At 55.4% G+C, this 11,638-nt stretch overlaps 1 protein-coding gene across 2 annotated transcripts; it reads left to right on the top strand.

The window, feature by feature from the left end:
• Window positions 1–606: 606 nt before the first annotated feature.
• ESS2 (ess-2 splicing factor homolog) lies at window positions 607–11,269 on the top strand. Of its 2 annotated transcripts, none has more exons than XM_009216775.3 (10): window positions 607–827; window positions 2,335–2,503; window positions 2,595–2,690; window positions 5,215–5,384; window positions 5,511–5,628; window positions 5,950–6,083; window positions 6,908–7,010; window positions 7,795–7,904; window positions 10,032–10,147; window positions 10,769–11,269. In XM_009216775.3, the coding sequence occupies exons 1-10, from the start codon at window positions 693–695 to the stop codon at window positions 11,226–11,228; spliced, it is 1,611 nt and encodes a 536-aa protein (XP_009215039.2). In that variant the 5' UTR covers window positions 607–692; the 3' UTR covers window positions 11,229–11,269. The 2 variants fall into 2 exon arrangements, with proteins under 2 accessions (XP_009215039.2, XP_003905258.1); XM_003905209.4 differs by having other exon boundaries at window positions 690–827; window positions 10,731–11,269.
• The last annotated feature ends 369 nt before the right edge of the window (window positions 11,270–11,638 follow it).

Consider the following 11,638-nt stretch of genomic DNA (forward strand, 5'->3'; position numbering starts at 1 on the left):
ATTGTTTTGGCCGGGCGCGGTGGCTCACGCCTGTGATCCAGAGACCAGCCTGACCAACATGGAGAAAACCTGTCTCTACTAAAAATGCAAAATTAACTGGGCGTGGTGGCCCATCCCTGTAATCCCAGCTTCTCGGGAGGCTGAGGCAGGAGAATCCCTTGAACCCGGGAAATCCGGTGAGCCGAGATCGCACCATTGCACTCCAGCCTGGGCAACAAGAGCGAAACTCCATCTCAAAAAAAAAAAAAAAAAATTGTTTTAAGGCCCTTTTTTTGCATAAAGCTTGAAACTCCTATATAAGCACATTTCCTCGTGTGTATTTTTGTTGAATAATCTCGAAGCATACATAGTTCTTTCTTGTGGGAAATTAGAATTCTAAGGCCTTTGGGCACCGTAAAGCTAGAATTTTTCGCGTGAAGAACACGCCCCACAGCACCCGCCCCCCGCCACCTCCACAGCACCACCTTGTGTTCACAGCATTGACAAGCATGAATAGCGCGGGGCAGGACAAAGACTACAACTCCCATAATGTCTAGCATTTATAGTGACGTCAGTACGGAGCGCGGGCTGGCTTTCTAGAGCCACAGCTTTTCCATTGGCCAACTATTGGAGGCGCCTGCGCAAATGATGCAATCCCGCCCCCTCCACCCTGTGACGCGCCTGGGGTGCCCGAGGTTTTTCCTGGGATAGCGATGGAGACTCCGGGCGCATCAGGTTCGTCCTTGTTGCTCCCCGCCGCGTCCAGGCCCCCGAGGAAGCGCGAGGCGGGAGAGGCTGGGGCTGCGACGAGCAAGCAGCGGGTCCTGGATGAGGAAGAGTATATTGAGGTACGACCTCGGTGCGGACGCCGGCGACTTCTGGGACCCTCCCCTGCTTCACGCTCCCCTCGGGTTCCCTTTCTCAGGTCTTGACGCTCCGTCTCCTCTTGGAAGTGGAGGAGCCGGAGTCCCTGCCCTTGGGGTGTGGACGGTCCCACGAGTCAAGTAAACAGGGCAGAGGAAGACGTCTGTGGTGGAAGAGGCTGTAGCAGTGTTGTCAGGGAAAAGAGGGAGCGGCTCTCTTTCTGTGGGACGGGGGTCAGGAAAATAAGATTTTCTGTTAAAGTGTAAGAGTTTGACACACTGGAAGGATGGTGGCAAAGAGGGCTTTCTAAAGAGCGGTGGCATCAGGTATGAATGCTGGGGTTCCAGGAAAAAGCCTGCAGTTGTAACAGCATCTCGAGTGAGTGGACCTCCGTCGCCCCACCACAAGCTCACAGAAGGAGCTGAAACGGGGATTGGCGGAAGTCAGTTTGGTTTTAGACCTGTGTAATTCGGGACACCTTTTGGGATATGTAGATGAGTGGCTTTAACGGACGGTTGGGTGCCCAAATTCGCAGCTCGGGAGCAAGGTCTGGCTGGAGGTGCAGACTTGGGAATCTCAGCCGGTGCTAGTGACTGGCTGAAGTTACTCAGGAAAAAGGTTTATTTTTATTTTATTTTTTGAGGCGGAGTCTTGCTCCTGCCTCAGCCTGCCGAGTAGCTGGGACTACAGGTGCCCGCCACCACGCCTGGCTAATTTTTGTATTTTTAGTAGCCGCAGGGTTTCACCATGTTGGCCAGGCTGATCTCGAACTGCTGACCTCAGATGATCCGCCCGCCTTAGCCTCTCAAAGTGCTGGGATTACAGGCGTGAGCCACCATGTCCCGCCAGGAAAAAGGTTTAGATTGGAAATAGAAAGTCATGTGTGGAATGAAAGTGACAATACCCACGTTGGTCTGGCTGGTGGGCAGCCAGCAATGGAGAATGAGAATGACCAGTTAGCAAGGGCGAGAGAGAAGAGTTTGACGGACATCAGAAGAGTGTTTAGTGATGTTAGAGGTTGCAGCATGGCAACTATATGGGATGCTCAACCTCCCTAGAAAGTACCCTCAAGCGCCCTCAAGCCAGTCCCAATCACTGGGGAAGCGGAATTTGAAGGAGTGGACTGTGAGGCAGGAGTGCCCAGACTGCAACTCCAACTTTCTTTCTTTTTTTTTTTTTTTTGAAACAGTCTTGCTCTGTCACCCAGGCTGGAGGGCAGGGGCATGATCTCAACTCACTGCAACCTCCACCTCTCGGGTTTAAGCGATTCTTCTGCCTCAGCCTCCCAAGTAGTTGGTACTACAGGCGCCTGCCACCACGCCCGGCTAATTTTTTGTATTTTTAGTAGAGATGGGGTTTCATTATGTTGGCCAGGCTGGTCTGGAACTCCTGACCTCGTGATCCACCTGCCTTGGCCTCCTGAAGTGTTGGAATTACAGGCATGAGCCACTGTGCCCAGCCTCTGACCTTCATTCTGATCTCTCCTTGCAGGGCCTCCAGACAGTCATCCAAAGGGATTTCTTTCCTGATGTGGAGAAGCTCCAGGCACAGAAGGAGTACCTGGAAGCCGAGGAGAATGGAGACTTGGAACGGATGCGCCAGATTGCCATCAAATTTGGCTCTGCCTTGGGCAAGATGTCCCGGGAGCCCCCGCCGCCCTGTATGAGGACCCTATGGGTAGTGGAGAGGGGAAAGCCTGCTGAACTGTTGCTTCGGGCTGCTCTAATTCTCATCCCCCTCTCTTCCCTTAGATGTGACTCCAGCCACGTTTGAAACCCCTGAGGTGCATGCAGGCACTGGAGTGGTGGGCAACAAGCCCAGGCCCCGCGGCCGAGGCCCAGAGGATGGTGAGTGAGCATGCCCTTTTTCAGTCACCTGGCCAGGATTGCCTGGGAATCTTAGCCTGTGAGGCCCTGAGGGGGTGCTCCAGAGGGCTGCAGGTCACATCTTGTTCCTGAGGGGTCTTGCCTAAATAGCAGCCTGTGAAGTCAAAGGACGTTGGTCTAACTGTTAAACATCTGGGTCCAGCTCCCACACGTGACTCGCCTCTGTGAAATGGGACTCTCACCAGCCCTCACTGGCTTTTCGGCTGTGTTCCAGCCCTGCCCTGTGGGCTTCATGGATGTTGGAAGGCCCCTTTTGTCACTATCCTGAAGACGCCTCAGGGCCTCTCCATTTGTTTCCTTCATATTGGTCGCTTCCCAGATAACTGCATGGCTCGCTGCTTTTCTTCATATAGATCTCTGCATAGATGTTACCTGTTCAGAGAAATCTTTCTTGACCTGCCACTGTAAAGTCACAACACCACTGGTGCTCTGTGGCTTCCAGCCTGGCTTTGGTTTTTCATCACAAGACATTTTATTTTATTTTATTTTATTTTACTTTATTTTTTATTTTTTGACACAGAGTCTCACTCTGTCACCCAGGCTGGAGTGCAATGGTGTGATCCCAGCTCACCACAACCGCCACCTCCCGGATTCAAGCAATTCTCCCTGCCTTAGCGTCCCAAATAGCCAGGATTACAGGCTCCCGCCAGCACACCTGGCTAATTTTTGTATTTTCTAGTAGAGACGGGATTTTGCCATATTGGCCCTGCTGGTCTTGAACACCTGCCCTCAGGTGATCTGCCTGCCTTGGCCCCCCCAGAGTGCTGGGATTACAGGTTTACACCCCGGAGTGCTGGGATTACAGGTTTATACCTTAATATACAAGGCTTACGCCACCGCGCCTGGCCGAGACATAACATTTTAAAGGGATTACTATTTATGGTCTCTTTCCCTAATTGGCATCGCTTGCATAAGAGCAGAAGCGTTATTTTGCTTTCATCTGTATGCTGTGTTGGGAACAGCACACGTGGTATTGTGGGCCTTGCACAGGTACACGTGGAACAGATGAAAGTTGTCATCTTCAGCATGTTTGCTGGGACACACAGGTCTATATGGTAACATCGTGACTTGATGGGGGAGTCCGTTTAGGAAAGGGCACTCCGAGTCCTGTTGAATGTAAGTGTTCTGCACGCCATGGGACTTCCGCATGGTCAGGCCCTCTTTTAATCAGTAGTAGAACGTCAGTGCACGTATGGACGAATGAGATGCTCTTTCCTATCAGTTTCTAGACTCCAGTGTGCTGGAACAGCACAGATGTGTTGTATGTTTGCACAAACATGATATTTTTTGCTTTACAATTCAGCTTTTTCGGCCATTAACACAGTCCTTGTTGTCCTTGAAACTTAATTATCTGTTGAAATGTAGCTTGTGCATCACAGGACAATTTGTAGATTTTTTTCTTCCTTTTTTTTCCTATAGAGGTGAGGTTTCATTATGTTGCCCAGGCTGGTCTTGAACTCCTGAGCTCAAGTGATCCTCCCACCTCAGCCTCCCAAAGTGCTAGGATTACAAGTGTGAGCCATCATACGTAGCCAATTTGCAGATTTTCAATACCTGTACACCTACATGCCAGTAAATATAGGAATCCTTTTCAGAACCTAAGTGGTAGGAGCCATCATCGCGTTTACAGGTGAGGAAGCTGAGGCTCAGAAAGGGAGTCACTTCTGCAGGTCTCAGCGATGGTCAGGGTTTCACTTCTTATCTCTCTGACCCCTGTCCTCATCCCTTGGGTCTTGAACTTGTAGCCACTGTGCCTTGTGCATAGCCTCGCATATAGCAGGTGGTCAGGACTGTCACTAGACTCGAAGGCAAAGCTCTCCAGGTGGCCCCACTGAAGTTTGCACCACCACACGCAGCACCAGGGCACCACCTCAGTGGGGGTACCACTTTCCATGGTGGCAGGCTTGGTGTCGAGGTGTTTGGGGTTGTGGCTTAGCACCTGTGAGGCCCCATCCAGAGGACCGGGTCATATGGGGTCCCTGGAATTGGGGCTGGCTCTCAGGTCAGGATGATTAGGCGATGACCACCCACCTGTAGTACAGGTACTGGGAAGAGAAGAGTGGTTAAAGTAAGGAAATCCTAGAAAGTGAGGGAGAGCCCCCGAGGATTTGGAGGTACATCCCACAGGGCTGGCACCACTTTGGTGGGGGAGGAGCCTGCCTGTGATCACGAGCTCTTACTCTAACACCTGTGTTGCCCCCTCCAGTCTGAATCAGACTATGTAATTCCCTTGGCATCCAGCATATGAGCAGAGCTAGCCCTGCATCTGTAGAGCACCACCTGAAGGCTCTCTGGGCAGTCAGAGTGGGTGGATTCTGCCCCCATGGGGAGTCCTTGGCAGTGTGGGCTCTCATGGGCAGAAGCCAGGACCAGGGGAGAGGATTCCAGCACTGCATGTTGGGGGCTGTGATTCCTGGGCCTGGGTGTCGTCCTCTTTCCTGACTACAAAGGGTGCTGTGTTCCTCCTCCCGCAACCCCTAAGCAGGAGAGGCTGGAGAGGAGGAGGAGAAGGAGCCACTGCCCAGCCTAGATGTCTTCCTGAGCCGCTACACGAGTGAGGACAATGCCTCCTTCCAGGAGATCATGGAGGTGGCCAAGGAGAGGAGCCGGGCACGCCACGCTTGGCTCTACCAGGCTGAGGAGGAGTTTGAGAAGGTGTCTCTGGGGTCTTGGGTGTCACATAGGCATAGGCACCCTCTGTGGTGGTTGGGGGAGCCCCAGGGCCGGGGGTACAATGCCCAGGGGCATCTCTGACCATCACTTTTCCCCATGTGATTGCAGAGGCAGAAAGATAATCTTGAACTCCCGTCAGCAGAGCACCAGGCCATCGAGAGCAGCCAGGCCGGTGTGGAGACCTGGAAGTACAAGGCCAAGAATTCCCTCATGTACTATCCAGAGGGTAAGCAGCGGGCCTGGCAGCCAGATGGGGAGGTGTTGGGTAGAGCTGCGTGTGTCTGGCTCTGTGTTTGGAGCAGCCTTCCAGGTGTGTATGTCCGTGCCCCCTTGCAGTTTGGGCCTCCGAGGGATACTGGTCTGTCTCAGAGTGGACAGGTCTGTGTGAGGTCAGCAGTGAGTGAGGCCCTCTCCAGCAGCACCAGGGCCTGCGTTCTGCTCAGTGCTTCTGTTCATCTGGGAGTGACTTGGCCGAGAAGCGAGCTCCTCATGCTCCTTAGGCTGCTGCCCTTCTGACACCTGCTGCTACCTTTGCTTCGTCTGCCAGGTGTCCCTGATGAGGAGCAGCTGTTTAAGAAGCCCCGGCAGGTGGTGCATAAGAACACGCGCTTCCTTAGGGATCCCTTCAGCCAAGCCCTGAGCAGGTGCCAGCTCCAGCAGGCAGCCGCCCTCAATGCCCAGGTGAGTGGCGGGTCAGCAGGGTCACATGCACCAGGCGGGGCAGGGCTGCCTGGGGGCAGGCACGATCTCTCCCATGTCTTTGAGCTTGGCGGAGCTCAGTGAGTGGAACCATCTGCGGCCCTGTGTGGCAGGGTCCTGAGTCTTTCCTCAGCCCCAGTGGGCTTCCATTGAACACTGCCTTGGTTACACACGTTCTGTAGGTCCAGATCTGTGCCAGCTCCCTTGATGGCAGGGGCATGAGAGAAAAGGGGATGCTGGGAGCGAGTCCAGGCTGGCCGCTGCACGCGCACACGCCGGGCAGGGAAGCCAGCGAGCAGCAGAGGGAGCCCAGTCCCAGGGGGTGGCTGGGGTGAGACAGGCCCTGGGTTGGCAGACAGCAGAGGCTGTCTGAGTCTGGGGGCAAGACGAGTAGACACTCTCTGACAGTGACTGTGGCGGTCACAGGGTTGAAGTGGGGAAGGCAGGAAGAGACTAGAGCATAAGTCCTGTCTGTGATCAGCATTGCCCCCTGCAGGGGCCTGGCATCAGCATCCTCTGGAGTCGCTGGGTTAGGCGCAGCTGGAGCTGAGCCCTGGCACCTCCCTGGATGGGAGGAGGGGCTTCCCTCGCTCAGGTGCCCACTTTGACAGGCCCTCAAAGTCTTTGGGGTGGTTGGGGCAGGGGCCCTCCCTCTCTTTCTCCAAGAAGGCCGCCAGCCCCAGAGCCCCAGCCTTGCCTTGAGCAGAGGAAGTGTTTCCAGCATGTTCCTACGTGTTTGCCCACTAGCCCGCTGTCGAGCGTGTGGACTGCAGTCCCCCTGATGCCAGCCTCTCTGCTTGTTCCAGCACAAACAGGGCAAGGTGGGCCCCGATGGCAAGGAGCTGATCCCCCAGGAGTCTCCTCGAGTGGGTGGATTTGGATTTGTTGCCACTCCTTCTCCTGCCCCTGGTGAGAAAAGTGCCCACTGGCAAGTGGCCTACTGCTGGGACTCCCTGGGAGAGGTGGGCTTCTCAGTCGGCCCTGGCCACTCTCGGCCTCCACCTGGCCTGCCCCACACGTTGTGTAACTCAGGGACCTGGTCTCCTGTCTGTACAAGGCCTTAGAGGCCAGGTGTCCAGGCTGCTTGGGGCTGTGGGCGGGCTGGACTCTCAGGCAGACCTGACCCGAGACGTCCTGGGGTGATGTGTCCTGTCCTGGTCCTTACTGTGATGTCAGCAGGTGGGGGTGTGTGCATAGTGCTTATGAGTCTAAGTCTACCTAGCACTGCAGGGAGGGAGGCTCGGCACCTCAGGGGGCAGGTGACACTCAGGTGGTCCCGTGGCATGCGTGGGTGCCCCTCCTGCACTCTGGCCTCTGTGCTTTTGGGTGCTGGTGCTGTGTCACAGGCCAGGGCATGTGAAGGCACCACAGGTTTGTCCGGGGTTCTAGGAGGTTTGGGAGCCCTGGAAGGCCTGAGTGTCTCCTCCTGCATGGCTGGGGGAGACCTCCCAGAGGCTCGTAGGCTAAGCACATGGCTGTAGGGCCTTGAGCCTGCCTCGGGCCTGCTAGGAGCTTGGCATTTCCCTTTCGGAGGATGGAGGTGCCAGGGTTCCAGAGTCCTGGGGAAGGAGAAAGGGCTAGCTGCCTGTATTCATGTTAGCTGGGATGCACATTGGGTGAACAGGCTGTGACTGGAGGGGAGGGTGGTGGGGAGTCCTCTGGCCTGAGACGGTTTTGGGCTCTTTATTTGCAGGTGTGAACGAGTCCCCAATGATGACCTGGGGGGAGGTTGAGAACACACCATTGAGAGTTGAAGGGTCGGAAACCCCCTACGTGGACAGGACACCGGGCCCAGCTTTCAAGGTGGGTCGTGGTGATCGGGGAAATGTGTGACCGGGGTGGACACCTCTAGAGCCCTGAGTGCCTGTGGCTCAGGACTGAGCACTGGGATCGGCCCCCAGCTGCTGACAGGCAGAGGGCTGGCTTTTCCGAATGCCAGGGCACCGAGGGCAGGTGTGGGTGGGTGGACCTGTCACAGAGGGATTTGGGGGTGTGAGGGCTGAGACACCAAGGCAGGGAGTGGCTTGGGCCCTGTGGATCCTGGAGGCCGGGTGCTGTTCATGAGTGAGGGAGGATAGTCACAGACACGTCAGGAGCTCTGCAGGCCTGAGGACCACGGGACGCGGCTGTGTGCTTGCAGAGGAAGGACCCTGGTTACAGAACATGACTGGGGCACGCTGGATGACACGGCTCAAGCCTGGTGTTGTAGGAGTGGTCGGGGTGGAGTGTGTGAGAGCCGGCACAAACCAGGGGAGGCTCTTCGTGGGCTGGGTCAGATGCAACAGGCCTCCCCGTACCACTGCGGGGCTTTCCCCAGAGTACTTAGTAGAGGTAACCCATGTCCAGACAAAACATGGGGAGAGGTTTTGGTTACTTTCGTTCTGAATTGTCTGGGATGCAAGGATAACTAAGGCAGGCATGCGAGAGGGATAATGAAGAGGATGCTATGCTGTCAAATGTGAGAGCATAAGGCAAGGGCTGAGGTGCTTCCAAGGTGCGCCTGCCACTGCTTCCCGAGTCTCCAGGCCAACGGAAATTGTGAAATCATGATCCAAGTCAGAATTTAGGGCTCGATAAAGATGGCAACTCAAATTGCACTGAATAGCAGAGTATTTAGAAATGAAGGAAGCTAGGTTCTTAGGATGTGTAGCAGCATACATTCTGGAAAGGTGAAAAGGTTACATGTAAAAACAATAACCATAAAACAACTAGAAGAAAATAGTGGCAAGTATTTAGTTTGATTTTTTTTTTTTTTTTTGAGATGGAGTCTCGCTCTGTTGCCCAGGCTGGAGTGTGGTGGCACGATCTCGGCTCACTGCAACGTCCACCCCCTGGGTTCAAGTGATTCTCCTGCCTCAGCCTCCCGAGTAACTGGGACTACAGGCATGTGTCATCATGCCCGGCTTATTTTTGTATTTTTAGTAGAGATGGGGTTTCACTGTGTTGGCCAGACTGGTCTCGAACTCTTGACCTTGTGATCCACCCACCTCAGCCTCCCAAAGTGCTGGGATTACAGGTGTGAGCCACCATGCCTCGCCTTTATTTATTTATTTATTTTAAACAGATAGGGTTTCACTGTGTTGTCCAGGCTGGAGAACAGTGGTGCAATCATAGCTCCTTGTAACATTGAGCTCCTGGGCTCAAGTGACCCTCCAGCCTCAGTCTCTGAGTAGCTGGGACTAATAGCACACACCACCACACCCAGCTAATTTTGTGTGTGTGTGTGTGTGTGTGTGTGTGTAGAAAAGAGGTCTCGTCGTGTTGCTCAGACTGGTCTCCAACACCTGAGCTCAAGTGATCCTCCTGCCTTGGCCTCCCAAAGTGCTGGGGTTCCAGGTATGAGCCACCACTCCCAGCCTGTAGTCTAATCTTAAGTTAGGAAGGACTCTCTAAACATAAAAGCAAAGGAAGAAATCACAAATGAAAATAACAAATACAGCAGAAAATGTTATAAGTGAAACAAGTGCAAATAACTGAAAACACATATGCTGGGTGTAGCGCAGTTGACTTGACACAGGGTCTTGGCGAGGGTCTTCTGAGTGACAGCAGCAGAAAAGGAAAATGAGCCCCTTGAGAGTAAAATAGGCCACAGACACGTGGGGAAGCGCCCAAAATGCAGAGTGCCGATAAGACAGAGATGTTCACGCCGATAATCAGGGAAACGTTAAAACAGACCTCTTGTTCCTGAGAGGTTGTCAGAGGTCATGGCTTTGGGAGGAACAGGAAGACAGGTGAGGAGTGCTGGGCCCTGGGCAGGTCAGGCGGGGTTGGGGGCTTTCCAGGGGCTTTTAGTGGGAGGTGATGGTGGGTTGTGGGGGTTTTGTAGGCAACAAAGAGAGGCTGGCAGCCACCACAGTGGCTTTCTGTGTGAAGGGCTGCCTGGCATGTGGCAGGCCTGGCACAGCTACCCACACGCCTGCTACCTTGTAGATCCTGGAGCCGGGCCGCAGGGAGCGGCTGGGGCTGAAGATGGCCAACGAGGCTGCTGCCAAGAACCGGGCCAAGAAGCAGGAAGCCTTGCGGAGAGTGACGGAGAATCTGGCCAGGTGAGGGGCCGCCTGGCTGGTGGGGAAGTGTGAGGGTAGCTCTGGCCTGCTCCTGCTTGGCCCCTGCCCTGACGGTGTGGAGGCATGGCCCATGCGGCAGAGTCCAGGGCAGGTCTGTGGGGTTCTGCAGTGGGTACTGTGGCAGCTCCTCTATCCAGAGCACAGCCACACATGGACAGGATGAGAGGCCCCCTCCATCTTCTCTTTCCTCCACGTCCTCTTTGGCCCATCCCTAAGAGGCATCTTTAGGCATGTGGTCCTGCTGGGAGCTTTCATCAGCCCTGTGGAGACGGTCATTGTTCCCCTTGGAGAGGGGTGGGGACTCCAACTCTCAGAGGCCTGGGGGTCCACCCCAGCCCCCACAGCCAAGGGCAGTGCTGCTGTTTGACCTTAGGTTTGACCTGAGTGCTGCTGTTTGACCTCAGGGATCCCCGCATTTGCCGCCATGCCGGCAGTGCCATCCTCCTCAGCTCAGAGTGACTGTGTCTCTGTCCAGGCTCTTCCTGGGAGCCGAGGGAGGCCCTGCTGCCGGCAGCTCTCAGCCCACCTAACCCTGCCTCTCTCGTCCATCCCTTCACCCCAGCCTCACTCCCAAAGGCCTGAACCCAGCCATGTCCCCAGCCCTACAGCGCCTCGTGAGCAGGACGGCCAGCAAGTACACAGACCGAGCCCTGCGGGCCAGCTACACACCATCCCCAGCACGCTCCACCCATCTCAAGACCCCGGCCAGTGGGCTACAGACCCCCACAAGCACACCAGCGCCTGGCTCTGCCACACGCACCCCTCTCACGCAGGACCCGGCCTCCATCACGGACAACCTGCTGCAGCTCCCTGCTCGGCGCAAAGCCTCGGACTTCTTTTAGAGCCAGGCTTGGGCTGGGCCCATAGACGCTTCATGGAGCCTGCAGGGCAGCTGTACACCCAGCAGAGGACTCCAGCCTTCTCGGGGCCCAGGCCTGGGCCAAAGCTGTTGACTACGCCAGGAGCCACTGGAGAAAGGGGCTGTGCTGGGGCCAGGCTGGCACAGGATGCACATGCCCACGCCACATCCCAGGGCCTTGCCAAGCTGTTTGCTGTTTAATCGGCCCCTTGAAGTGTCATTAAAGAACACCTGGTACAGTCTGGGGGTTGCCTCTCCATCCTGCTCCCCACACAAGCCCTAGCCTTGCCCTGGGGCCTACGTCGTGTCTCAGGACTGCAGGGCTTGAAGCGAGGGGCCCCCCAGGTGAGGAAGCTGCAGGTGGCGTGGCTGTGGGGGCACCGGATGACTCTGGCATCGCTTTCTGCAGCACCTGGAACCTGTGTTCTGAGCTGAGCTCACATCCTCCTGTGCTTTCTGCTCCTCTGGGGGGATGTGAAGGAGAAATGGAGCCCTTGGAAGTTGTACTCTCGGGTTCACCTGCAGTTCTGGGCCCAGGTCTGCAGCCTCCACTCTGGGCTTGCCTGCTGTGAGGTGCACTGGTTATAGGACTGTGTAGGGGCTGCATATCA

The sequence above is a fragment of the Papio anubis genome, chromosome 16 (assembly GCF_008728515.1).
Source record: "Papio anubis isolate 15944 chromosome 16, Panubis1.0, whole genome shotgun sequence".
NCBI lineage: Eukaryota > Metazoa > Chordata > Mammalia > Primates > Cercopithecidae > Papio > Papio anubis.

Coding starts and splice junctions, on each gene's coding strand:
- ESS2 (XM_009216775.3), top strand. CDS start 693: ATGGAGACTCCGGGCGCATCAGGTTCGTCCTTGTTGCTCCCCGCCGCG. Junction 828..2,334: donor ATGAGGAAGAGTATATTGAG/GTACGACCTCGG, acceptor CTCTCCTTGCAG/GGCCTCCAGACAGTCATCCA. Junction 10,148..10,768: donor GTGACGGAGAATCTGGCCAG/GTGAGGGGCCGC, acceptor CCATGTCCCCAG/CCCTACAGCGCCTCGTGAGC.